This window comes from Culex quinquefasciatus, chromosome 1, assembly GCF_015732765.1.
Source record: "Culex quinquefasciatus strain JHB chromosome 1, VPISU_Cqui_1.0_pri_paternal, whole genome shotgun sequence".
NCBI classification, from domain to species: domain Eukaryota; kingdom Metazoa; phylum Arthropoda; class Insecta; order Diptera; family Culicidae; genus Culex; species Culex quinquefasciatus.
The window spans coordinates 71,514,563-71,542,040 of NC_051861.1; the positions used below are offsets into that span (position 1 = coordinate 71,514,563).

Consider the following 27,478-nt stretch of genomic DNA (forward strand, 5'->3'; position numbering starts at 1 on the left):
AAACTTATCAGTGTTGCCAAGCTCAAAACATACGTTGCCAGATCGATTTAGCCAGCTTAGACTAGTCTCCCTATTTAGGGTCTCTAAGGGGGAGCTGATTGATCATAAGAGGATACGCATGGCGGCCTAACATGTTCCATAGCATTTGTATATAAATGTACTTTATTTGTATCTAAATCTAAAATTCAATTCTGTCGATTCCCTGAACATGCTCAGGGAGCCCAAATCTATCAAACCTTGATGAAACTGAAGCGTTTATTGACATCATCTTCAAAAATGTCAAGTTGTGTATTCATTAGAAATTGATTCTAACATGAAAATACCATTTTGTTGCCACCAAAAGCAATTATGTAGCATGTCGTGAATTTTTCCGATCTTTTCTATAACAATATTTTCAAAAATTTTAAATTAGGACTAACGTCATGATTCGAAATCCGGACACTTAGTACCATATTATTTTTGTTATAGCTGGCAAAAAATCATGTAATAAGTTGGAAATGTAGAAATATCATCAGGATTTAGTATAAACAGTCAGTTTTAAGAAAATGCATGCAAAATATGTCTTCTCTAACAATTTTTTATCAGAATTTGAAAATTAAAATGACTTGTTGTGCTTCAAATCCCGGACACTGTTAGAAGCTGATTCGAAATCCGGACACTTTTGCTTCGAATTCCGGACACTCGATTTTGCTTATAAATCGCACAAAATTGGACTGAAATGTTAGTGAATGGCATTCTTTAGGTCTCAAATAAGCTGTTAACATCAAAACAATCGATAGTTTATATAAAAATAGCTAGAATTTAAGAAAATCAAAAACATAAATTTCTGCTTTGCCTTCCCGGTGCTTTGGATGCCTATGAAATATTTCCGTTGAAATGTTTCGCATTTTTGGTAAACTTATAATTTTATTTTATTTAAATGTTTTGGCATAAACTACAGCGTTCAAACAAACTTTAAATGAAAGTTCATGTTAGAATTCATCAAATAACACAGTTTTGACATTCATAATGCGAACTTATATCCAAATAAATGATAAAACAAGTTGAAGTGTCCGGGTTTCGAAGCGTCCGGGAATTCGAATCATGACGTTAACCAGTGTTGCAAATGAGTGATAAAAAAGCTATCAATAGATTATCTCTGCACCAAAAATATCCGAGAGTATAGTGGCCGTCACTATAGCTTGTGAGATCTCTTCTTGTGTCTCGTGATTCCCAGCGATGTCATTCTCTCTCTATCACTCTTCCCCTTTACCCCGACTATGCGCTCTCACCGCTGAGTCTCTCAATCTCTTCGAAAACTGCAATGAGAGAACGCGAGATGGCGACTAGGAGCCGACCACGCATGACGTCCCGTTAAACTGCGTTTGCGAAATTGGTTTTGTGGCGGCTTTTGTGGTTAAACGCTTTTGCGGTAGGATGATCGTGGAAGCGGGAATGAGAGAGAAAAGGAAAATGTCAATCGCGAGTGGGCAAGCACGAAAACGTGTTCGGCTATGTTCGGCGCTGAGAGTTTCAATGAAGAGAGAAAAGCAGTTGTATTTGAGGCATGAATATTCAGGCGGGATAATTGTAGTTGCTGAGAGCTGATATTTTGATATTTTAACAACCCTGGGACTAACATATTAAAAGGACCAAACATTCAATATTACGCCCTTTTTAAATGTTTGTCTTTTTTAAAAATTTCGAAAATATTTTATCCGAAAAGATCGGAAAATTTCACGAATGTTTCATATTTTAACATTGTAAATCGGACTACTAGTTGCTGAGATATCGACATTAGAAAATGGTGGGTTGTTTGTGTGAGGCTTAGAAAACATAAATTTTTTTGTTTTTAAACACTTGCATGGCAATATCTCAGCAACTAAGGGTCGTATCAACAATGTTAAAAAAAGCAAAATATATAGAATTTTCTCAGCTTTTCAAAAATATTTTTTTCAAAGGTGGGAAATCATGTGCACTAATTTAAAAAAATGAAAAACTGCGACTGTTTTCAAAAAAGTCACCTCAAAATGGATTTAACTTAAAAACGGTGCACTTTATCAAAATTTCACTGAAGTAATTTTTGATTTCAAATTTGATTTTGCATCGAAAAATGAAGTTGAAAAATTTGTGCGATCAATATGTCGAATTTTTTGAAAAAATAAGTATTGATTCAAAAATTCATAACTCGGTCAAAGATGTTTTGCACATTCTGGAATTTTCTGAAAAGTTGGCATTTTATGTCCTCTAAAGCAAATCATTAAAAAAATAGAGTTTTTTTTGCAAATCAAGTTTTAGTGACAAAAAGTTAAATTTAAAATCATCATTTTTTTTTACCGTGTATCATTTTTTTTCAGTGTAGTCCATAGCCATACCTACAACTTTGCCGAAGACACCAAAAAGATCAAAAAATTCCTTCAACAGATACAGATTTTTGAATTTTCATATATACATATACATATACATCATTTTTGTATGGACAGCTGTCAAATTTGTATGAAAAATTATATGGACAAACTAATGATGCAAAATTGCTTCTTTGGGCATACCGAAGGCACCAAAAAAGTTTCAGTCGGATTACAAAATACAAAAATAAATCGAATGACCGAAATCTGAAAGAATTGCTCAAATTCGATTATCTATCTTTTGATTTAAATGTTGTTTTTCTAAGAGGGTCTTTTTCAGAGGGTTTAATTTCAAAAGTTAGCGTTTCATAACATGCATAATGAGTTTCTTCTGGCATGCGTACTAACGTACAAGAAATTAAAATTTATCTGATATCAATTTGGCCAGAAACAATTCCAACAATTCCGTAATGTTTTCCGAAGTTATTCACTCAAACTTTGCTTTATTGGAATACCACCCTGCTTTAAAGCAGCGAGCAAGAGCGTATGAAATTTCACGAAAACAAACAAGCCAACAAGGATAATGGGGAAAATGGGGGTGGTAGCGAGGGAGGAGAACAGACAGCATCGTGAAGGGGGACATTGGGGGTGGTAGGTGGGTGAGAGAGTACAGAATTGGAATGATTTTGAATCTCGAAAATTAAATTGAAAAACTTTTCTAATGTTTCTTTTCTTCCGCAATTGCATACGCTGGTTGTGTGTTTCTCTTTCTCCATCTCACTCGCGCGCGCGCTCCCACTCTACCCAAGTACACATGTACTCTGTACTCTACACACACGCGAAGGCCAACCCTACTACAAGTACACAGCTGGCCATAACTTGGGTGGATTGTGCGGGGGTGGTTTATGGTGGTGCGGAAGATCTGGAGATCGTAGTATGCTCCGTTTTTGGGGCCTGTATACAATTGTCATGTAGCTACGTACAAACCCACACAGCAGTCGTCGTCACAGCATACTATGATTTCGCTTCGGGAGAGCTCATCATCGACGAAGGCTTGCGAGAGAGCAAAACAGGGTCCTCGGTTTTTGAGAAATCTCGTTTCTGATTATGTAAGCGCATGCTTATTTTCGCGATCTTATCCAAACCGAGTTCTTTCGACGGAGAGAGCGCGAGGAGAGAGCCTTCGTTGTTGGTTTCCGACGACCGTCGTCTGCTGTACGTTGTTTAACCAAATTGAAGCGAACACTTTAACAGCATGTATTGGTTTGGTTGCTGGTTCCTGGATTCTGGATTGGTAAAGGATTCGGGGTCACCGGCGAGAAAGAGGAGGAGGTGGAAAAGGATAAAACCGGCGACAGAAATCTATTCCGAAAGCAATAACTCAAAAAAGCTCTCACCCCTTCTTCTCCGTTTCCGTTTTTTTAGCCCTGGGATGGGATGTTTTTGTAATTGAAATTTGTACTTGGCTCTTTTGAGGATACGCACCACTTCTAACCGAAATTGAACATATTCGCTCATCAAGCTAATATATGTTCACACAGGTGCCATCCACCGAATTCACCGAAATTGCTCATTACACAATTTTCGTATACATCACTAATATGAAAAATTAGTGTACACTTTTCCAGAATTACTTTTTACCTTTCTTTCCGCGTGGAAAGGCTTTGCAAACCCGAGTGGGAAAATGAAGGGCAAAACAAGAGTTGAAAAAAAAAAAATGTGAGAAGAGCTACTAGGTGGATTGAATTCCGATTTTTCGGCGAAACTTCAGAATAGCAATCTGAAAAACAAATGTATGTATATTTGTTTCTGTACGTGTGTCTGTCTGTCTGTATGTGTGTGTGTGTGTGTTCTACATGCTATAGCTCCCCCGCTGCTCCACTCACAAATTTGTCTGTTTGAAGCACTCTTCTCCGTTCGTTTCGTTTGTGTATTCTGCTGCTCAAGGAGAGAAGTCCAAAGTTGTGTATATACACACAGCAGCGATGCTATCATTTCATTTTATCTGCCAATTTGTGATCGTTAGATTTTATGTCTGACAAGGGTACTATTTTTCAGAAAATGATTTCTCTTGATAATGGGTTGCGACTCTGACTCGAGCGCGCAATCCGACCCATGGTAGAAAAGTGCTTGACTATAGTGCTAGCCTTGGTTCTTGGTTTGGCTAAGCTCAGCACAGTTCATGGGCCTAGCCAGCAACGCGTTGTTACAATGCAAGATTTATGAGCTGAGCTAAGGGTTTTGTTTCAAAAACAATGAAGTTGATTGTTTTGGCATTGCTCAATAGATTAGTAACGTTTCACGTTGTGAAGAACTTCTTGTCATACCATCATGGGGGGTGATTTTGGGCATCAAAAACTATAAATATCGAATATAATACGGACGATATCAATAAACTTTCAAGAAAGTGTTTTAAGGTTTTTTTTACATAACAGTGCCAAAATAATGGGAATGTTATGAATAGGTATGAATCGTTTTTTGACCCACTGACGGTTTTCAAAAGTTAACATCCGGACCAAAAAGAAAAATAAATATCTCGTCAGCTGTGTGCTATCTTGTGACATAGACCATTTTGGTCGAATATAAGTTAATGATGACGTTTTGCTATACTTAACAAACACTACAAGATGCTTTAACCCGATTTTGGAAACTCGCTTCCGTTTCCCGGATATCGCAATACACACTTATGACCAATTTATCATCAAAATGATTGTGCACACTTGTGACACGTCATACATGTTGTTGGAAAATGTGGAAAAAATTTCTTGTTTTTCACAAATTTATGTGTACACATACTTTCTAAAGGCAATGCAACCTTTTGATTATAAAAATATACTGATTAAGTCGATTGAACCATTGATTTCAGCTTATTTTAGTTTGTATGGGAATTCTGTGCACACTTGTGACACGTAGTACAATTTTACTTTCGAAACACACTTGTGACACGTGCTTTTCAGATTTTTGTTTACATTATTTACTGTATCTTTTAACTGGTGTAACCAAATTAGTTGAAACTTGGAGCGTTTGTTAAGCGATAGTATACGAACCGATTGCTTCAAAAAGTTTGGCTCTATCATTCATAGTTTTGAAATTATTTACCAACAAACTTTAAAAATAGATTTTTACGAAAAGTACTAAATGGTCGTTGTCACAAGATAGCACACAACAGACGATCGTTTAAGCAGTCATGCTTTTGAACGGGTTCTCCGTTCGTTCAAGTTCACACAGCAATACGAAAAATGTCAGCTCTGAGAACGAACGCTCGTCTCTAAGAAACGTTCGTTCAGTAGGCTTTTTTTAACGAACGGAGAACCCAGTTCAGAACTTCAACATTTCCCTTAGATAAGACCTCAGTACACTAGCCAAACTTCGTTGACTTTTAATCGTCTGTTTACATGGCAGTACTGCTCGCTTAGTGGTAACAAATAGATTTAGTAATCAGAGGTAGTGAGTTCGAATCTCTTTTTCCCTAACATGAAAAAGTTTTAAAATCACGATTGATAAGATTTCGTCTCCATTGTAGTTGGAGGTGTATTCAGAAGATTTTTTGCCGTTGAACCGTTTTTTTAGTCTCCCTAGCCTCCCAGCTGGAGTTTACCTTGATTTGTATAATATGTAATTTCAGTCGTCGTCAAACATTTGACAAACAACTACACAAAAAAATATTTTAAAAATTTGAGATTCGAACTCACTTCCTTTGAAAACTGTACTGGCATGTTACCACCGAGCTAACTAAGCTCGATTCCCTAGGAAATTTTATGTGAAAAACTGACTTTTTAAGAATTGTTGCTCAGCCTCCTTTTGCGTGGCAGGCCTAATTTGCGATTTGTACCCTTTTACGCAAACTACAGTGATCAAAAAGGTCTTAAATAGAAGCTAGAAATGGGTTGGCACCCTGTAGATGTGCAACCCTGCCTTCCAACCATGTCAAAATTTCTTAGAATAAGTAGCTTAACAACTTTTCCTAAGACACCAACGCTTTAAAAGGTCACCAGTAGAAGTTAGGGCTTGGTTGACACCCTGTAGGTGTGTCACCCTGCATGTCAATAATTTTAAACAAAAGCCACATTCATATACAAAAACTTTTCCTAAGACACCATTTTGCTATGTAACTTCCTTATTATGTTAAAAAAAAAGATTTTGAAATATCTACCGAAGTACTGGCAGTGTTGGCAAAATATATAATTTTCAGCACTTTTTTTTAAATGCCTCTTTTAAAAACTCTGTATCTTTTTCCAGAAGCAAGAAAGGACCATACTTTCTTGGGGAAAGTTTGAGAGGAGATTCAGGACTATACTTCTACGGTGTTAGTTCTCAAATTGAGTGAAAAATGAAAATTATAAAAATTAAAATGTAAAAAAGAGGGTTTTCCCATACAAATTTGAATCGCGTTGCGGAAAGCCGGGTCAAACCCAATCGCTCCCAAATTTTTGGGGGTTGTTTGGGGGCCAAAATGGGACCGGAAATGCCTGTTCTGTAAAATCGATCATGTCTAGCCACCCATCATCTCAGCTTAGGTCAATTAGGCTTCATCCATAAAGTATGTCACGCAAAAATCGGCCAAAATTAACCCCCCCTCCCCCCTATGTCACACTTTGTCACACAAAGTTGAACCCCCCCTCAAAAAGTACGTCACATTTTGCCAGACCCCCCCCCCTTGTTTTCGATGGGATTTTTTTATAGTTTTTATATCTTTAAACTCTCATAATTTTGGTATTTTTGCCAATTTTAATATGAAAAAAAAAAACTGTCTAATTATTCATTTTTTAGAATAAACATTAAGAAACAAAAAACAGTTTTGTATCTTTTAAAAACTATAAGACCTGGCATAACATTCAAGTATTAAAAAATCTTGAAAACTGTTTTTCACAGCTTTGTATCTAATAAGTTCAAACCATTTATAGCAGTTTTCTTATGAACACCCTGCTTTCAAAGCATTTATTTTTATCATGCAAGGATTTGCAAAATATTGAAGTTCCAGCTGCAAAAAAAAATCTGACTGTATAATAAATTATAATGTGATACCGTTATCAGGGGTGACATTGGGTCTGGGGGTGAGTTTTGGGTCATACAAAAATGCAGAAATTTGTATGACCCAATCTCACCCCCCAGACCCAATGTCACCCCTGAAGACGGTTCTTCTAAATAATAATAAGCAAACAATTTTAGAAACGAGGATTTAATTTAATTGTGTACAATTCGAATTAATATTATGCAATCATAAAAAACAACCTAGCGTGACGTCACAGTCTCGCAAACCCCCCCTCCCCCCTTGGTCACATCTTGTCACACCTACGGTAACCCCCACCCCCTCCCCCCCTAAGAGCGTACGTATTTTATGGATGACGCCTTACTGCACTGATATTTTGCTAAGACAATCCATTAAAGGAAATGAAATGAAATACATAAGTATGATCCGACTTCAAAAAAGTACATAAATATCATTAAGTGTTCATAACTTGAGACAGGGTTGCCAGACCAATTTATTAAGCCAGCTTTTAATTTGAGGTAGGATCGAAACATTTTTCATTCTAGAATTTGTGATGTGATATTTTGTTATTTAAAGTAAAAGTTATTAAATTTTAGCAAAATAGAAAAAAAATGTCTATGCGAATTCTCAGAGGTTATGTCTACTAAAATTATCTTAAGAAGCAATTAGTTAAACTTTTATGACATAATACAAAAATCACAAAAACCTGATGCAAACTCCAATTAAATTTAATACTTCAATCCCAAATTCAATTGCAAACAACAACCAAAAGAAGAAAAAAGAGATAAAAGGTCCATCAGCGAGATTGTGTTGAAACCCTTCACCCGAGCTTGATTTGATAAGAAAATGTGTGTGTGTGTGTGTGTGTGTGTCTGCGTATTCCATTAAACTGGCTTTCAAAAGAGAGAAACACAAAATTTCCTCGTCTATTCGATGGAGAGGGAGAGATAAACGTACTGTACTACTACTATACATAGCTTTCTGAAGGATAGATTCATCATCCATGTGCATTTCCTGTGCGCGCGCGTTTGTTTGAAAAGAGGAGCAAAAAGATGAAGAGTGGGAGGGAGGGGGAGGTTTAACGTAAACATATATCATAATGCGATGTATGAAAATGAGAAGAAGAAAAAATCAATTCATTTTCAATTTATATTCAATCTTTTTAATGGCATATTTTGGGGAATTCCAACCAGTTCCTGCAGAGTATGCAAATATTGAATCACAAATTGAATAAATTTAAAAGGAGACATGAACAGCAAACCACGCTTAAAACTGGAAACATATCGGATTACAAAACTTAACTATTTTTGTTTGAGTAGTTTAGAAAAAAAATGTGCAAAACTATAGCACTTTTTTTTTCAAAAAATACTTCAATCATTCAACCATCTCAGCAATTCAGTAACACTATGAATCTATTGTTTAATTCATCGGTAATAAATTAAATCCTGCCCCTGACAGCATTATCGTCTGTGATCGCTGTACATCAATCGATTCCTTATTGAGGATTCGATTCAACATAATGAAACATTTACGATTATGCTTCACATAGCACAAATTCGCTGACTCTTTGAAGATGAAATAAGCAGCCATGGCATGGCAAACCAATTTGAAGCATCCTTTATATTTATTTTGCTTCTTGCTGCTTCAATTTACATTCCTCGGAAATCTTCTTTGAATTATTCATTTCCGCGTTTTACTGGGCACATCAGCAAAGCGGACAAAATAAACAAACATTGTGACACGTTCAAACTAGGAGCGAGAGAAAGTCGCCGTATTTGTTCCTGTTACTTTGGTTTATCTGTATTGACAAATATACAAATAGCCTTCAATCAATATCAACAGAAAAAGCAGGAAAAAAAAATGAACCAAAATAAACAACCTGGTTCGAGAATTGAGGCGCAAAGTAAATGCACGATAAATAAATTTAAAACAGAACACTGAAAAATTGAAGATAAAGATCCGATTAGAACCAGAATTACAATAATGACAGCTTAGCCGGGAGGCCTTAGCGTTCTCAGGGTTCAAACAGTCGTTAGTAGTTATGATTTGAGATCAAATTTAATAGAAAAAATATCTTAAAATGTAATCAATTAAAGTTTTCACTAAAAAGCAAAACAATTAACTTAAAAAAACTAACTTTACGGATTCCAACTGTATGCAAAGAAGGAAATTGACAAATAAGTGAGGGCAAGAGAATCCACCATGAATAATTCATTGAATTAAAGTCGTTAGAAATAGAAAACTTCTCTGGGACACGGGGAAAAGAGAACGGATAACGAAGCTGTAGAAAATGTGTTATTATTAGGGTGGCTGTAGTAAGTTTACAATACCTCAATATAAGAAAAAATAGAAAATCATATTTACAAATCTTTTTTGATGAATTATGTTTTTGTTAGATAAATGCATAACGATTTTTGTGTTCCGTAAATGGACAAACTAATGTCATGATTTTTACAAAAAATAATTTTAAAAAATCAATCGAGATTACTTACGTTTTTGTGCTCCGTCGCCAACACGTCCCACATCGAGGCGACAATTTTGGACACCTCGCCAAAGGACGCGTTCGGATTCTGACCCTTGATGGCAGCTTGAGTGTCCCGGAAGAACAGTGCGTACGCGGAAACGGGTCTGTGGTGAAATGAAAAGATGAAAACAAAGTCGGTGTGAATTAGTGGAAATTTTAAGCGCGCAATTATTTGTGACTTTCAAATTGAGTGCAAAGGCAAAAATTTACATCACGCCAACGGTAATAACGAACGATTTCGAACGCAAGAGTTAAAGACTTTTGTAACACTTTCCTCCTTGCCTTTACATATACTCTCACTCTAAAGTTGGCTTACAGCGAATGATACTTTTTTTTCGTGCTCGTGTCTATCTCTGGGCATTCACGAAACCCAATTCCATAGCGCGCGCACTCTTGCGCAAAGAGATATATAATAAAATTTGATTTACTACCGTTGCTGGGGCAATAAATATACTTAATGACATAAATGGTCAAATTAAAATATCTTTTTACACAAAACACAAGACTCGCTGTTGGGCAGGGAAGTAGAGTAGAGTATCTCTCTACATATCACAGGGTGAACTGTTTCGCTGCCTTCAACAACAACAACAACAACCATGAAGATAATAATAATGAAAGAATGCTTGCAACAATCGAGTTATGCAGTGTTGTTCGCCACTAACTGCCCCCTGCCATTCAGCGCTGCTGGCAACTTGTGTGAGATAATAGTGATAAATTGTCCATCTCAGGAGAATGAGAAAAGTACAGATTGTCGCCTTGAGCTCCAAATGCTCTCGGAGGAGAGTTATGTGAGTGAAATCTATAAATTTTCGAAGATAATGACAATCTGATTATTATCGGGGTGATATCTTTAAAGAGAAACGGCTAAGATAACATGAATAGCCATCAAAAAGCTTGCGTTTGCTTTACCAGTACATATTATGTACGAATTTATTCCCTTTGATCTGTCTTTGAAATAACTTTGTGGTGATACGAAAGAATGTAAACAAGTTCTGACTGCCGTCGCCCCTCCTTTCACCTTGAATGGAATGCTATATATTGACATTGACTTTTTTAATTGGGGAGAAAATTCGAATATTTATGGCAAATAACTTAAACATGTGATTAGTAAAGATGCGTTAAGGATGCGAATTTTGAAAAACAAAAAGTTTTATACAGTACCGTAATCTGGGGTGAATCGGGACTTCAGTCTGAATAGGGACAGCAGTTTTCAAAGCACTTAAAGCTTTTAAATTTGGAAATGGATGTACACATTTTGTTGGTCTGAGTTTGTTCTAACCGAAACAAACCAGAAAAATCAAAATATTGTGCTCCAACATGGTTAAAACTGCTGTCCCAATTCGCCCCATGTGTCCCGATTGACCCCAGTTTACGGTAAGGAAAAACTTTTATTTAAATGTTTAATCCAGAATTATAATTTACAGATTAAGTTTTAATCACTTTTAACTTGAAGCCATACTTTAAATTAGACAAATTATTTTCTTTTTGTTATCTTAATTATATTTTTTGATCATGATTACAATGATAAGAGCGTGTTTATCAAGAGTGTGTGTCACAGGTCATTTCGAGGTTGTTGGCCTATACATGAGATGAACTTATGCCAAAAATAAGCCCAGTGCGACGAAGGGAACTGGGGTAAAACGGACACAGAAATTTGAGTTTGCATTTTTGTTGAACTTGATGAAATCAAATTCTGTTTATTGAATGATATTTTGAAATACTTTTAAATGTGACATTAAGCTCCTGGATTGATTTGATTTTTTCCCACTAAGGTAAGGTTATAATCCTGCTCTATATTGAACTTTTCACAGAAAGCTCGTAGACCCACCTTCATGAATACTTATCGACTCGAAAAATGAACCAATGTCAGTCTTTGTGTAAAAATTGTCAAAATTTTCACTCGCTGGACCGATTTTAACCAAACCGGTCGCATTCGACTTGGTTTAGGGTCCCGTACATCGCTGTTGAATTGTTTAAAGTTTCGATAAGTAGTTTGAATGTTATGTATAAAAATGTGTTTTCACATATATGCGGAGGTTAGATAAATTACCGGAAATCGAATAAAATATCATTATGTTATACATCGTTTGTTAGGTTATTGCAAGACCTTCCAAACAAGTTAAATTTTTTGAAGATTTGACAACCCTGCCCCATGTTATACTCACTTTGGTGTTATTTATGTACTTTTTTAAAGCCGGAAATCACTTCTCTGTATGAAATCTATGTCCGGACTAATCATCCGAACTATCATTGTATAGGTAATTGAAAAACCCTTCAAACGAGAACAAAACATAGAAGATTTGGCAACCCTAACTCATGTTATAACCACTTGAATAATATTTATGTACTTTTTGAAACCTCTTTTGGTTTTAAAGGATCCGTTCCAAAAAAAAAAAAAAAACAAAGTTTGATATTGGATTTTTTTTTTACATTTTTGTTTGACCAAATTTTGAGAGGGGTAGGGGCGTGGCTGAATGGTTACGCTGTTCGCTTTGAAAGCGAAAGGTTCTGGGTTCGATTCCCATCTGTTCCTATCGAGAAATTATGGAAAGAAGGAATTCTGAACACTTGAATATTAACGAAAAATTCATTAGCTCGCGGCGGGGTTCGATCCTCCGTCCTTTGGGTCAGCTGACAAAAATGCTAACCACCAGAACATCGAGGTTTAGTTGACTTGAAGGATTAAGAATGTTATAAGAATCCAAGAAAATTGATGCGAATCTGAGAACCATATAACAGACAATGCAATATTGAATGCAAAGTTGAATTCAAGAACTTACTCGGCTGCATACTCGTTAGATGAATATTGAACTTTCAACACAACCAGAATTCACCACAAAAAGCTTGGTGAACCGAATTAGAAAGCTTCCAAAATGAATCCAAGAACATACGAAGAATTAGGGACTATAAATAGATTTGACCTGCCGCATCACTTACCTCGGTGAATCCTGGCTTCACACCCGTCTTACTAACACCCTCAAACCTCACGTGATACTTTGTCGAAGACGCAGCGGATTTAGCGGTCTTCATCACTCAAGTATCGGACTAAACTTCATATCCACTTCCCCGTGTCTTACCACTGGTCGTGGCCGGCGCTGTGATTGTTGCGAAGTAGTGATGATTGGTTCCTACTCTTCATCTGTGGTCCGCGGAGCAATTCTTGGAGGTCCACCAATCCTTCCCAATCATTTTTCTTGACCTTGATGTGCGTTGTAGACGAGAGCGAACGACTAGAAATCCAATTATCCCTAATGTTTTTTTTTAGCAGGCGAAATCATGATGTTTTTATGCAAATGTTGATTTCACTCTTTTCAACCGATATGTAAACAACATTTTTACTCGATTTTGTTCATATTGTCCCATACCATGTTTTTTTTCGTTTCAGCTGCTTTAGAAACGATGAGGAAATATTTTGTTTGTAATTTAATATGCTTTCGCAAAGCAAAATGACACAACTAACGTATTTCAAATATTCCTAATAATCCCCTATTTAATGAGAATCTATCTGCAACCATGCATGTTAGATTACTGAATTTCGTTTGAAAGAAAGGTGATTCATTCCGATATCGTTAAAAATCTTGCCAAAACAACTTGTTTCTCTACTTTCGGAGATTTTGACTTAAACAGAATGTTTAAACCATCAAAATATACGATTACTAATGGAATAACAAATAACTTCCATAATCAGATCGAAATCAACCAGCATATCAATATTTTACTTACTTTTGCGGCTCGTTGGGGTCCCGTTTCTTTTTCTTCTTGGCCACTTTGGGCTTTTTCGCCAGCGATGCCGCCGCCACTTTGGCGATGGCCGCCTCACTTTCGTACACCGGTTCCGGTGAGGGCCGTTTCAGGGTGTTGGCCTGTTGGATAAAAGGTAAAAAAGCATTCATGTGTTCAGTAACAAATTAAACCTATGATATTTTCTTCAATTAATGATATTTTGTCGCTAAATCTCCCAAATTAATTACCGGAATCGCATCGTCACTGTCCTCACTGGTCGTGCCCGGTTCGACGTTGTTGTTGTTGTTATTATTGTGAAGGTGGTGGTTGTTGTTGTTGTTCATGTGGTGATGGGTACCGACCTGCGGTGGGGACCGGCCCAGATATCCGCCGGGGGGACCGCCAGAGCTCAGCTGTGGCGACATTTGTGGCTGCATTTGGGGCGATTGCTGCGGTGGCTGCATCACGTGCAGGGTTGCGTTCGGGTTGCTTGGACTAGGACTGCTCAGCTGGTGATATGTGGGCTGATTGGGTGACGGCATCGGGTATGAGTTATTGCTGGTGGAAATAAGAAGCAACAACATGTGATTACAACATCTCAAAATAAAATGGATAGAAATTAATATTATCTTCAAAAACTGTGGTAGAACTTCACAGTAGGCAACACGTTGGGCGGTAGACAATCCCCCCTCTTGTTGTGCCACGCGCCGGTACTGGCTGTCATCGCCTACTGTGATGTGGCTCACACGCACAGAAATGTAATAAAAGCACCCGTCGCACACGTACCCGTGGTGATTTAAATGTGTATCCTGATGCCATTGATTGTATTGTTGTTGCTGCTGCTGTTGTTGTTGTTGTTGTTGTTGCTGTGACTGTTGTTGGTCATTTAACATTCCCATATGGGGTGGTGGTTGACCATTATTGTGCATTTGATACTGATGTTGCTGCTCCATCTGATGGGTTTGATGTGAGTGTTGTTGTTGTTGCTGCTGCTGCTGCTGTTGTTGATGGAGATGTGAATTCATTGTTGGAATGTCAAATTCCTCGTCACCAAACGAAGGTGTGTGGAAGGTCTGCAAACGTGTGAAAGAGAATAATTTATTTTTATTGGATTGAATGCGTCGTTATTCTGCGCGTGCAATTGCAGTTTTCGGGTGCATTGGGGATGCATTGTGGAATGATTTATGGGCTAGGCAAGGATTGTGGTCATCGTAACAAATTGAGTTATAAGCCTTTAGGAATTTGCATCGAAGAATTTGTAACTGCTTCATCCGAGTTAGAGGTAATATATCTGGGATTGTTTAACCACAGCAAAAATGTGCTAATTAGTCAGTAATCTATGTAAAAGACATACATGAGTTTCTTAAATTATATGTAGTGACAACACAATGTCAAAAGAATGATAGAATTTCGTCATACTTTCACCTAACTTTTTTGGAAGTCGGCCTGGAATTTTATAATTAATTTTTAATTCAATTTGAAAAAAAATAACTTCGTGGAACTTCTTGTTAGAAAGCATCCTACTTGATAGCTTATTCCAATGGGACCATAGTTGATCTATCATAAAATGTTTTCTTGTGAATTTATTTTTTTTTGCATTAAAATAAAAAAATGGGGTCAGAAATGGTTTATAATCATGTTTTTTTTTACCGTTGGGACCATCCATAAACCACGTGGACACTTTTTTTGGAAATTTCCACCCTCCTCCCCCATCGTGGACAATTTCCGTACAAACAAAATATTTTTCGTATGGACAATCGCTGACCCCCCCCCCCCCCCTCTCCCCTAAGTTAGACATAGGGCATTAGGACACTATTGTGTCAAAATAATCGCGGTCAAGGGTCCCGAAACGTCAAAAAGATTGTGCGCCAAGCGAACACGATCACACCGATTTTATGTACCGTCTTCTGGAGTGAATCGGGACACATGGGGTGAATTAGGACAGCAGTTTTAGCTTTGTTTCTGCACAATTTTGATATGTTTTTGATTAAAAGCTCATGCTTTAAAGAGCTCTAAAAACTGCTGTCGCTATTCAAACTTCAGTCCCGATCCACCGCAGATGAAAGTACTAAACATTACTTTTTTGCGAAAGTCTTTTGTTCTTTAATTGCATTGATTGGTCCGCCAAATTCCAAAACATTTGCCATTAAAAAGTTTTGTAAAGATAAATTAAATCTGTTAAAGAAATTTTACGTGCTGCAAATAGAATGTACCAAAAAACGATATTTTAGTCACCCTTGTTATTGTTGCTACAAATGCTCACAACTGAGGAACCACTTCCCTATAAATTCGTGCTGCAGAGTACTACAAGTTTGTTTTTCCAAAGCTACAGCCAAACTGGAAGAAAACAAACGCACTCCTTTCGTAGAGTAGAGCGCTCGATGTTTATATATGTTTAACGGTACGATTATATGGTTTTACAGCGGCCGAATGACCCACTTACCTCCTTATAAAAACGAGGCACAGAAAACAAGAAACGCTGCTATCGGCTCGCAATTCGGATTTATTTTCCATTTTCCCCCCATTTTTCTTCGTTCCTCTTGCTATTAATTTTGTTTTCTTTCATTATTGTCATTAATATAAACAGTTCATTAAATTAAATGTCAGTGTGCAAATATCAGAAAATAAAACATTTTTCTTCGTAGTGTCTTTCGCTTTCTCACATCACCATTGAGCTTCGAGCTTTGAGTGGGAAAAGCAAAAGCTGTTTTTAGTCGAGAGGGGTCCTCTAATGGTACCACATTGATTGGCTTGCTTGTTAGGCAATTTCACTCGTGCTGGTGGGACCCCCCGTTCGTGCTGCGCCTTAATGTCTTTTGGCGAATAAATTCTTTTATCAAATTCGCCAAACGCTCACAGATAATATCTAATTAAGAGCGAGTTTTTCACCGATGTGAAACAGGTCGTATCGAGGTGCTCCGATTTGGATGAAACTTTCAGGGTTTGTTTGTCTATACATGAGATGAACTCATGCCAAATATGAGCCCTCTACGACAAAGGGAAGTGGGGTAAAACGGGCATTGAAGTTTGAGGTCTAAAAACATGAAAAATCTTAAAATTGCTCGCATTTCCGTAAAACTTCATCAATTCCAACTCTCTTAGAAAGGTCTTTTGAAGCCCTTCAAAATGTGCTATAGACATCCAGGATTGGTTTGACTTTTCTCATAGCTTTGCCAATTACTGTTAAAAATGGATTTTTAAAACCTTAATGACTTTTGGCAACAGCCTCCAACACCATACTCCCATAGTTCAAAAGTTAGGGAATTTCATGGATTAACTTTTTGGCCAATTGCAGTTTTTCTCATAGTTTAACGATTTTTCTAGAACAAACATTTTACAACGTTAGCTTTTGCCCTGTAGGCTTCCATAGCGGCACTTTTTGGTCTCAATTTTGTCATATTCGGAATCCTCAGAAAATTTTACATTAGATTGAGGTGTTGGTATTTTGAATTTGATTGGAAAAAATGCCATTTCGAATTAAAATAAAAAATATTATTTAGAATTTTGTCGGATTAGGGGTTAAACAAGTTTTCGCCTACTTGATACAGCATTTGACGTATTGATCATATGGTAAATAAGATCTATTTCTTTTTTCAAAAATGTTTTATTTAATAATATTTTAAATCAAAATAACAACTCCAATACTTCTAACTTACGTGAAATTGTCCGAGGATTCTGAATATGACAAAATTGAGACCAAAAAGTGCCGCTATGGAAGCCTAAAGGGCAAAAACTAACATTGTAAAATGTTTGTTCTAGAAAAATCGAAAAACTATGAGAAAAACTGCGATTGGCCAAAAAGTTAATACCGTAGGCTCATAGTGCATTAAAATACCTATCTTTTGACCTATGGGAGTATGGGTGTTGGAGGCTGTTGCAAAAAGATATTAAGGTTTTAAAAAAATCCATTTTTAATTTGCAAAAGCTATGAGAAAAAGTCAAACCAATCCTGGATGTCTATAGCACATTTTGAAGGGCTTCAAAAGACCTTTCGAATGCATCTAAGAGAGTTGGAATTGATGAAGTTTTACGGAAATGCGAGCAATTTTAAGATTTTTCATGTGTTTTGGACCTCAAACTTCAATGCTCGTTTTACCCCGCTTCCCTTTTTCGTAGAGGACTCATATTTGACATGAGTTCATCTCATGCATAGACAAACAAACCCTGAAAGTTTCATCCAAATCGGAGCACCTCGATACGACCTCTAGAACAAACCGAGCAGAATCTACAAATACTGCCTCTTAAATAAATAAAACGTGACGTGAAATTGATAAGCTGGTCTACACTTGTCTGATTGAACACTTGAGGGATAACAATTACGTTAAAGATTTGTTTGCTATTATTTTATATGAGGCCGCTGCAAATATTTTGCAAAGTTTATGTCCCCTCCCCCCTTTAAAATTGGTTCGAAATATCGAGAAGCAAAAAAAAAATTTTTTTTCAAAAAACTTCAAATTTTTAAAGGGATTAGACTGCCCATGTTTGCATAAACGTCTCATATGCAAAACAGCAAGCTGAGAAAAACGCATTTGAAGTTTGTCTCATACATAAGGCTACGTGTTAAGTTTTCGCGAAAAAACTGGATTTCCTCCTGATTTCTAGAACAAAGTACTGGATGTTATAGGCTCTTTTGAAAGAGCACACGATTTTGAACCAAACTGCATCAAAAACTCGAAATCGATGAGAATGCGTATGGGCATTTATGCGATCAGGGGCAGTAGAAGTCTAACCAACTAAAAACAATTAGAAATGCATTTTCCTGTCTTAAAAGTCATATTTAGTATGTCTATTTTTTTTCTATTTTTGATCGCCGAGTATTTTTACTTTCTTTGTTTAGATTGATATTTTTCGGCGAATAATAACACATTTTAAGTTTCGTTTCCTACTTTTCTCCTTTCGGCCATCATCAGAATCTTAAAACCCTTCTTCCAGCTGCTACTGCTAGCAATCCAGGCAACCCAGCAGGAGGAGTAGCAGCTGGAAGAAGGGTTTTAAGATTCTGATGATGGCCGAAAGGAGAAAAGTAGGCCGAAACGTAAGAAAAAACGTTTAAAAATTGTGTTATTATTCGCCGAAAAATATCAATCTAAACAAAGAAAGTATTTAGTATGTCTGGGATCGATCAAAAATATTTTAAATTTTTGTGGAATTCCAATGTACAGTACCGCAAAAAGATTTTTTTCGGCGAAAAATAGTCTCTTTAATACTTGGTTATTTTGAAAACTAATGATTGCAAAACAACTGGGCAGGTGTAGCAATGCACTTTAAAACACTTTTATCATTCAAATTACTTGTGAGTTGAGTTGGAGATTTTGAACGGTGCGCGTCACGGTCATCACGCAGGATTTTTGTTGCCGTTTCCGTCTTGTTGTCCCCTCGATTATGTGTGTTTTCGGTCCGGGCGGTTTTGCTTTCCCGCATATTATTCGGTTTTATCTTTCCCAGGGGGATGCTAAAGGCCGCCATCTTGGGTGATTGACGTTGATAACGCGCGCAAACTGCGCACAGTGAAAACAAATATATGTTTTTTACTAGTAATTCAATTTTTGTTATAAGAACTACTGTAGTAAACGTCAAATTACAAAGTAGTTAAGTTAAACGTTTCATGTGATAAAAGTACAACTTAAAATGAGGTCATCGTGCTTAATAATCCCAACTTTAGTAGTTTATTTTGCAAATAAATTGATAAAAATAACTTCAAAAACATACACTAACTTTTAAACGTACATTGCGGTAAAATTTTACATAAAAAGAATAGTTACCTTATTTCCATTTTATGCATGCAGTTTTTGTACTTTTTTACAGTGCGCAGTTGCTTTGTTTTGGTTCCGTAACGAACAGCTGTTCTTTTGTGCTGGCGCCGTAATTGACAGCTCCCTTTTGTTCTGGTGCCAAAGTTGACAGCTTGTGTTGGCTACGGGCGAGCTGCCTGTAGTGAGATATAGATGTCGCCCCCTGATCTTTCTACAGCTGGCTGTCTAAGATTGAATCATTTATTTTAAATCAACACCAAATAACCGGGAATAGTCTTATCTGCATCATCCGAATATTTGCCTTGAGAATTCATAATACATCACAGCATTAAACAACATTTATAGATTATTGGGTCGCATCATCATCCTCTATGATGAATCCTGGCCATTACCCTTACCCACTAACAAAATCCCTAGTAGAAGTAGTTTTTTTCCGGCACACGTGGGGGTGTGGATCCCCCCGAGATCTACAAACTGACATGGCGGGCGCTGTTGGTGGCCATAACTGTTACCTATTTGCTCCAGATCTAGTTTTAATGATCTTGATGTTTTATCTTTTCAGCGCATTAGATCGTTTCAGCGTGTGATCGGTTGTATTGATAGGATAATACGGTCCTGTTCACCAACGGAGAAGGACAACCATGGGTGGTCTCTCATGCTCATGCTCATGCTCAAATGTTGGGACCATGACATGTTATTTCAATTTTTAGATTTTTTTTATTTTTTTTTGCCCCCCCCCTCGACCTTGACCAGAGTCATAAACAGCACGGATAGAAATCCTGTCCGGGAAATCGACAACATTGTTGTCGATTTGCTCTAAAATTCGTTTCGTAATGTTGTCGACCAGTCGTCCGGTAACATTTGCATTGAAATCGACAACAATGTTCTCGATTCTGAAGCGTGACGATTGGGTACGCCTGGCTCAAAACAAAAAGCACGCAGCCATCCCAAACGAAGGGTGGCGGTTTAATCGGTTTTTGAATTGACCGTTGGTTTTGGTTTTTGAATTGACCGTTGGATATTTCTTTTGGTTCAGTAAAACAGTTGATTCGTTTTTTTTATTTATTGAGGCAAAAAATGCATTATTAATTAACAAACTAATCTTTGTGTGAGTGTGTGAGTGTGTGTGTGTGTGTGTGTGTGTGTGTGTGTGTGTGTGTGTGTGTGTGTGTTTGTTTGGAATATGGGAATACAAGAAATTAGTGTTTTTACAATCAGGAAACATGGGGATCTGGGGATTGAAGAATGTGGAGTTTTTGGGAATATGGGATTTTCTGAATCTGGGAATCCCGAATCAAAATTAGTGAATTTGTGATTTTAGGAACTTGGTATTATGTTATTTTAGAAATTTGGGAATATCGAAATAACGATTTGGGAATTTGGGAATTTGAGAATTTGGGAATTTGTGAATTTGGGGATTTGGGAATTTAGGAATTTGAGGATTTAGGAATTAAGGAATTTGGAAATTTGAGAATTTGGTAATTTGGGAATTTAGAAATTTAAGAAATTGGAATTTAGGAATTTAAGAATTAAGGAATTTGAGAATTTAGGAATTTGAGAATTTAGGAATTTGAGAATTTAGGAATTAAGGAATTTGGGAATTTAGGAATTTGATAATTTAGGAATTTGGGAATTTAAGAATTTGGGAATTTGGGAAAATGTGAATTTGTGAATTTGCGATTTTAAGAATTTGAGAATTTAGAAATTTGAGAATTTGTGAATTTGGGATTTAAAATTGAGAATTTGGGAATTTGAGAATTTGGGAATTTAAGAATTTGGGAATTTAAGAATTCGGGAATTTGAAAATTTGGGAATTGGGGAATTTGGAAATTTGGGAATTAGTGAATTTGTTAATTTGGGAATTTGGGAATTTAAGTATTTGGGAATTAGTGAATTTGGGAATTTGGGTATCTGGGGATTTGGGAATTTGGGAATTTGGGAATTAAGAAATTTAGAAATTCAGGAATTTGGAATTTAGAATTTAGGAATTAAGGAATTTAAAAATTTAGGAATTTAGGAATTTAGGAATTCAGGAATTTAAGAATTTAGGAACATAGGAAATAGAGAATTTGGGAATGTAAGAATTTGGGAATTTGGGAATTTTGGAATTTGAGAATTAAGGAATTTGAGAATTGAGGAATTTGGGAATTTGGGAATTTGAGAATTTGAAAATTTGAGAATTTGGGAATTCAGGAATTTAAGAATTTAGATATTCAGGAAATTAGGAATTTAGGAATTCAGGAATTGAGGAATTTAGGAATTTAAGAATTTAGGAATTCAGGAATATAATTGGGAATTAAAGAATTTGGGATTTTGTGAATTTGGGAGTTTGGGAATTTAAGAATTTGGGAATTTGGGAATCTGTGAATTTGGGAATTTGGGATTTTGAAATTTGAGAATTTGGGAAATTAGGAATTTGGGAATTTGTGAATTTGTGAATTCGGGAATTTAGTAATTGAAGAATTTTTGAATTTGGGAATTTAAGAAATTGGGAATATGGGAATTTGAGAATTTAAGAATTTAGAAATTAGGGAATTTGGGAATTTGGGAATTAAGGAATTTGAGAATTTAGGAATTTGGAATTCAGGAATTTGGGAATTTAGGAATTTGGGAATAGGGGAATTTGGGGATTTGTTAATTTTGGAATTTGGGAATTTAAGAATTTGTGAATTTGGGAATTTGGAAATTTGGGAATTTGGAAATCTGGGAATTTAAGAATTTTGGAATTTTAAAATTTGGGAATTGGGGAATTTGGGAATTAGTGAATTTGTTAATTTGGGAAGTTGGGAATTTGGGAATTTGTGAATTTGTGAATTTGGGAATTCAGGAATTTAAGAATTTTTGAATTTGGTAATTTGGGAATTTAAGAAATTGGGAATTTGGGAATTTGAGAATTTAAGAATTTGAGAATTTAGGAATTTAGAAATTTGGGAATTTAAATTAAGGAATTTGAGAATTAAGGAATTCAGGAATTTGGGAATTGGGGAATTTGGGAATTTAAGGATTTGGGAATTTAAAAATTTTGGAATTGGAGAATTTGGGAATTAGTGAATTTGTTAATTAGGGAAGCTGAGAAGAATTTGGGAATGTTGGGAAATTTAGAATTACGGAATTTGGGAATTTGTGAATTTGTGAATTTGGAAATTTTGGAATTTGTGAATTTAAGAATTTGAGAATTCGGGAATTGGGGAATTTGGGAATAAATGAATTTGCTTGTGAATTTGTTAATTTGAGAATTTGGGAACATGGGAATTTGGGAATTTAAGAATTTGGGAATTTAAGAATTTTGGAATTTAAGAATTTGGGAATTTAGGAATTTAGGAATTTAGGAACTTAGGAATTTAGGAATTTAGGAATTTAGGAATTTGGGAATTTGGGAATTTGGGTATTTTTAATTTTAGAATTTCAGAATTTTAGAATTTTAGAATTTAAGAATTTAAGAATTAAAGAATTAAAGAATTAAAGAATTTTAGAATTTTAGAATTTTAGAATTTTAGAATTTTAGAATTTTAGAATTTTAAATTTTAAATTTTAGAATTTTAAATTTTAGAATTTAAATTTAAATTTTAGAATTTTAAATTTTAATTTTAAATTTTAGAATTTTAAATTTTAGAATTTTAAATTTTAGAATTTTAGAATTTAAATTTTAGAATTTTAAATTTTAGAATTTTAGAATTTTAGAATTTTAGAATTTTAGAATTTAGAATTTAAATTTTAGAATTTTAAATTTTAGAATTTTAGATTTTAAATTTTAAATTTTAAATTTTAAATTTAGAATTTTAAATTTTAAATTTTAGAATTTTTAGAATTTAAATTTTAAATTTTAGAATTTTAGAATTTTAAATTTTAAATTTTAAATTTTAGAATTTTAGAATTTTAAATTTTAAATTTTAAATTTTAAATTTTAAATTTTAAATTTTAAATTTTAGAATTTTAAATTTTAAATTTTAAATTTTAGAATTTTAAATTTTAGAATTTAGAATTTTAAATTTTAGAATTTTAGAATTTTAGATTTTAGAATTTTAAATTTTAAATTTTAAATTTTAAATTTTAAATTTTAGAATTTTAGAATTTTAGAATTTTAGAATTTTAGAATTTTAAATTTTAAATTTAGAATTTTAGAATTTTAGAATTTTAAATTTTAAATTTTAGAATTTTAGAATTTTAAATTTTAGAATTTTATGATTTTAGAATTTTAAATTTTAAATTTTAGAATTTTAAATTTTAAATTTTAAATTTTAAATTTTAAATTTTAGAATTTTAAATTTAAATTTTAGAATTTAAATTTTAAATTTTAGAAATTTAGAATTTTAAATTTTAAATTTTAAATTTTAGAATTTTAGAATTTTAGAATTTTAAATTTTAGAATTTTAAATTTTAGAATTTTAAATTTTAAATTTTAAAATTTTAAATTTAAATTTTAAATTTTAAATTTTAAATTTTAAATTTTACAATTTACAATTTGAATTTTAAATTTTAGAATTTTAGAATTTTAGAATTTTAAATTTTAGAATTTTAAATTTTAGAATTTTAGAATTTTAAATTTTAGAATTTTAGAATTTTAAATTTTAGAATTTTAAATTTAAATTTTAAATTTTAGAATTTTAGAATTTTAGAATTTTAAATTTTAAATTTCAAATTTTAGAATTTTAGAATTTTAAATTTTAGAATTTTAAATTTTAGAATTTTAATTTTAGAATTTTAGAATTTTAAATTTTAGAATTTTAAATTTTAAATTTTAAATTTTAAATTTTAAATTTTAAATTTTAGAATTTTAGAATTTTAGAATTTTAGAATTTTAGAATTTTAAATTTTAGAATTTTAGAATTTTAGAATTTTAAATTTTAGAAATTTAGAAATTTAGAATTTTAAATTTTAGAATTTTAAATTTTAGAATTTTAGAATTTTAAATTTTAAATTTTAAATTTTAAATTTAAATTTTAAATTTTAGAATTTTTAGAATTTAGAATTTTAGAATTTTAAATTTTAAATTTTAAATTTTTAGAATTTTAGAATTTTAGAATTTTAAATTTTAAATTTTAGAATTTTAAATTTTAGAATTTTAGAATTTTAAATTTAAATTTTAATTTTAAATTTTTAAATTTTAAATTTTAGAATTTTAAATTTGAATTTTAAATTTTAAATTTTAGAATTTTAAATTTTAAATTTTAAATTTTAAATTTTAAAATTTTAAATTTTAGAATTTTAAATTTTAAATTTCACAATTTTAAATTTTAAATTTTAAATTTTAGAATTTTAGAATTTTAGAATTTTAAATTTTAAATTTTAAATTTTAAATTTTAATTTTTAAATTTTAAATTTTAAATTTTAAATTTTAAATTTTAAATTTTAAATTTTAGAATTTTAGAATTTTAAATTTTAAATTTTAGAATTTTAGAATTTTAAATTTTAGAATTTTAAATTTTAGAATTTTTAAATTTTAAATTTTAAATTTTAGAATTTTAGAATTTTAGAATTTTAGAATTTTAGAATTTTGAATTTTAAATTTTAGAATTTTAAATTTTAAATTTTAAATTTTAGAATTTTAGAATTTTAGAATTTTAAATTTAGAATTTTAGAATTTTAGAATTTTAAATTTTAAATTTTAGAATTTTAAATTTTAAATTTAAATTTTAAATTTTAGAATTTTAAATTTTAGAATTTTAAATTTTAAATTTTAGAATTTTAAATTTAGAATTTTAAATTTTAGAATTTTAAATTTTAGAACTTTTAGAATTTTAAATTTTAGAATTTTAAATTTTAAATTTTAAATTTTAGAATTTTAGAGTACAATTTTAGAATTTTAAATTTTAAATTTTAAATTTTAGAATTTTAAATTTTAGAATTTTAAATTTTAGAATTTTAAATTTTAAATTTTAGAATTTAAATTTTAGAATTTTAGAATTTTAAATTTTAAATTTTAGAATTTTAGAATTACAAATTTTAAATTTTAAATTTTAGAATTTTAGAATTTTAAATTTTAAATTTTAAATTTTAAATTTTAGAATTTTAAATTTTAGAATTTTAAATTTTAAATTTTAAATTTAGAATTTTAATTTTAGAATTTTAGAATTTTAGAATTTTAAATTTTAGAATTTTAAATTTTAGAATTTTAAATTTTAAATTTTAGAATTTTAGAATTTTAAATTTTAAATTTTAAATTTAGAATTTTAAATTTAGAATTTTAAATTAGAATTTTAGAATTTTAAATTTAGAATTTTAAATTTTAAATTTTAAATTTTAAATTTTTAAATTTTAAATTTTAAATTTTTAAATTTTAGAATTTTAGAATTTTGGAATTTTAAATTTTTGAATTTTAGAATTTTAAATTTTAAATTTTAGAATTTTAGATTTTAGAATTTTAAATTTTAGAATTTTAAATTTAAATTTTAAATTTTAGAATTTTAGAATTTTAAATTTAGAATTTTAAATTTTAAATTTTAGAATTTTAGAATTTTAGAATTTTAGAATTTAGAAATTTTAGAATTTTAAATTTTAGAATTTTAGAATTTTAAATTTTAGAATTTTAAATTTTAAATTTTAAATTTGAATTTAATTTTAAATTTAGAATTTTAAATTTTAGAATTTTAGAATTTTAGAATTTTAGAATTTTAGAATTTTAGAATTTTAGAATTTTAGAATTTTGGAATTTTGGAATTTTATAATTTTTTAAATTAAAAATTTTATAATTTTATAATTTTATAATTTTATAATTTTATAATTTTATAATTTTATAATTTTATAATTTTATAATTTTATAATTTTATAATTTTATAATTTTATAATTTTATAATTTTATAATTTTATAATTTTATAATTTTATAATTTTATAATTTTATAATTTTATAATTTTATAATTTTATAATTTTATAATTTTATAATTTTATAATTTTATAATTTTATAATTTTATAATTTTATAATTTTATAATTTTATAATTTTATTATTTTATAATTTTATAATTTTATAATTTTATAATTTTGTAATTTTATAATTTTTTAATTTTATAATTTTAGAATTTTAGAGTTTTAGAGTCTTAGATTTTTAGAATTTTATAATATTAGAATATTAGAATTTTAGAATTTTAGAATTTCAGAATTTTAGAATTTTAGAATTTTAGAATTTTAAAATTTTAGAATTTTAGAATTTTAGAATTTTAGAATTTTAAAATTTTAAAATTTTAAAATTTTAGAGTTTTAGAGTTTTAGAATTTTAGAATTTTAGAATTTTAGAATTTTAGTATTTTAGAATTTTAGAATTTTAGAATTTTAGAATTTTAGAATTTTAGAATTTTAGAATTTTAGAATTTTAGAATTTTAGAATTTTAGAATTTTAGAATTTTAGAATTTTAGAATTTTAGAATTTTAGAATTTTAGAATTTTAGAATTTTAGAATTTTAGAATTTTAGAATTTTAGAATTTTAGAATTTTAGAATTTTAGAATTTTAAAATTTTAGGTGGTAGAGTGTAATGTGGTGTGTGTTTGTGGGTGTTCAGCGCTTTCTGCAGGACCGAAGCTTGACCGCCATCGGCTCCAGGATGCTCGACGGAGTTCGAGTTGGGTTGATGCGTCTTGTCCCGGACAGCTTTTCTTGCCGTCGTGGTGCAATCTGAGGTGGCTGGAGATCTGGTGGAAGAGGACGGCGTCGCAGCCTGTGGAGGGAAGAAGGTCGATTAGATCGATCGATTACGAGTTTTGGGGAGAATTTGTTTATCAATCTTACCAACTTTCTGAGGGTTTCAACGGCTCGTTGAAGATTTTTCCCTGAAAAAGGAGGAGGAGGAGGAGGAGGAGGAGGAGGAGGAGGAGGAGGAGGAGGAGGAGGAGGAGGAGGAGGAGGAGGAGGAGGAGGAATTGCTACCCAAGTGTCCAACTGAAAACACCGCCAACAAAGTCGTTCGGACCGAGTCGAAATTCACAAGTGCTTTCGGAAGTGGCAAAATCATCTGTCCGGGAGAAGTCAACGGTCGTTCCGCACCAGCAGCGGCGGCTGATGATTTCTTCTCGCTAAACAACATCTTCTTCCGCATCGGCCGTGGGGCAGAAGGATGAGGAAGAGGTTCCGGCGATGCACTTATTCCGCTGTCCGCCTTCTCGAGTGCGGCCATTAGCAACGGTTCCGTTTTTAATTTCAGAACTGAACCGTACTGGCCCTTTCGATCACT

At 32.3% G+C, this 27,478-nt stretch overlaps 1 protein-coding gene across 6 annotated transcripts in view; it reads right to left on the reverse strand.

Annotated features, from left to right (window-relative positions):
- LOC6034452 (TOX high mobility group box family member 3) overlaps nt 1-27,478 on the reverse strand; it is a 92,445-nt gene that overhangs the window by 22,968 nt on the left and 41,999 nt on the right. For all 6 annotated transcript variants that reach the window (XM_038255128.1, XM_038255067.1, XM_038254963.1 and 3 more), the window contains 4 exons: nt 14,348-14,634; nt 13,810-14,119; nt 13,562-13,701; nt 9,807-9,942 (listed from right to left, as the gene is read on the reverse strand). In XM_038255128.1, the coding sequence (XP_038111056.1) occupies nt 9,807-9,942; nt 13,562-13,701; nt 13,810-14,119; nt 14,348-14,634 (873 nt within the window). The remainder of the gene's footprint in view (nt 1-9,806; nt 9,943-13,561; nt 13,702-13,809; nt 14,120-14,347; nt 14,635-27,478) is intronic.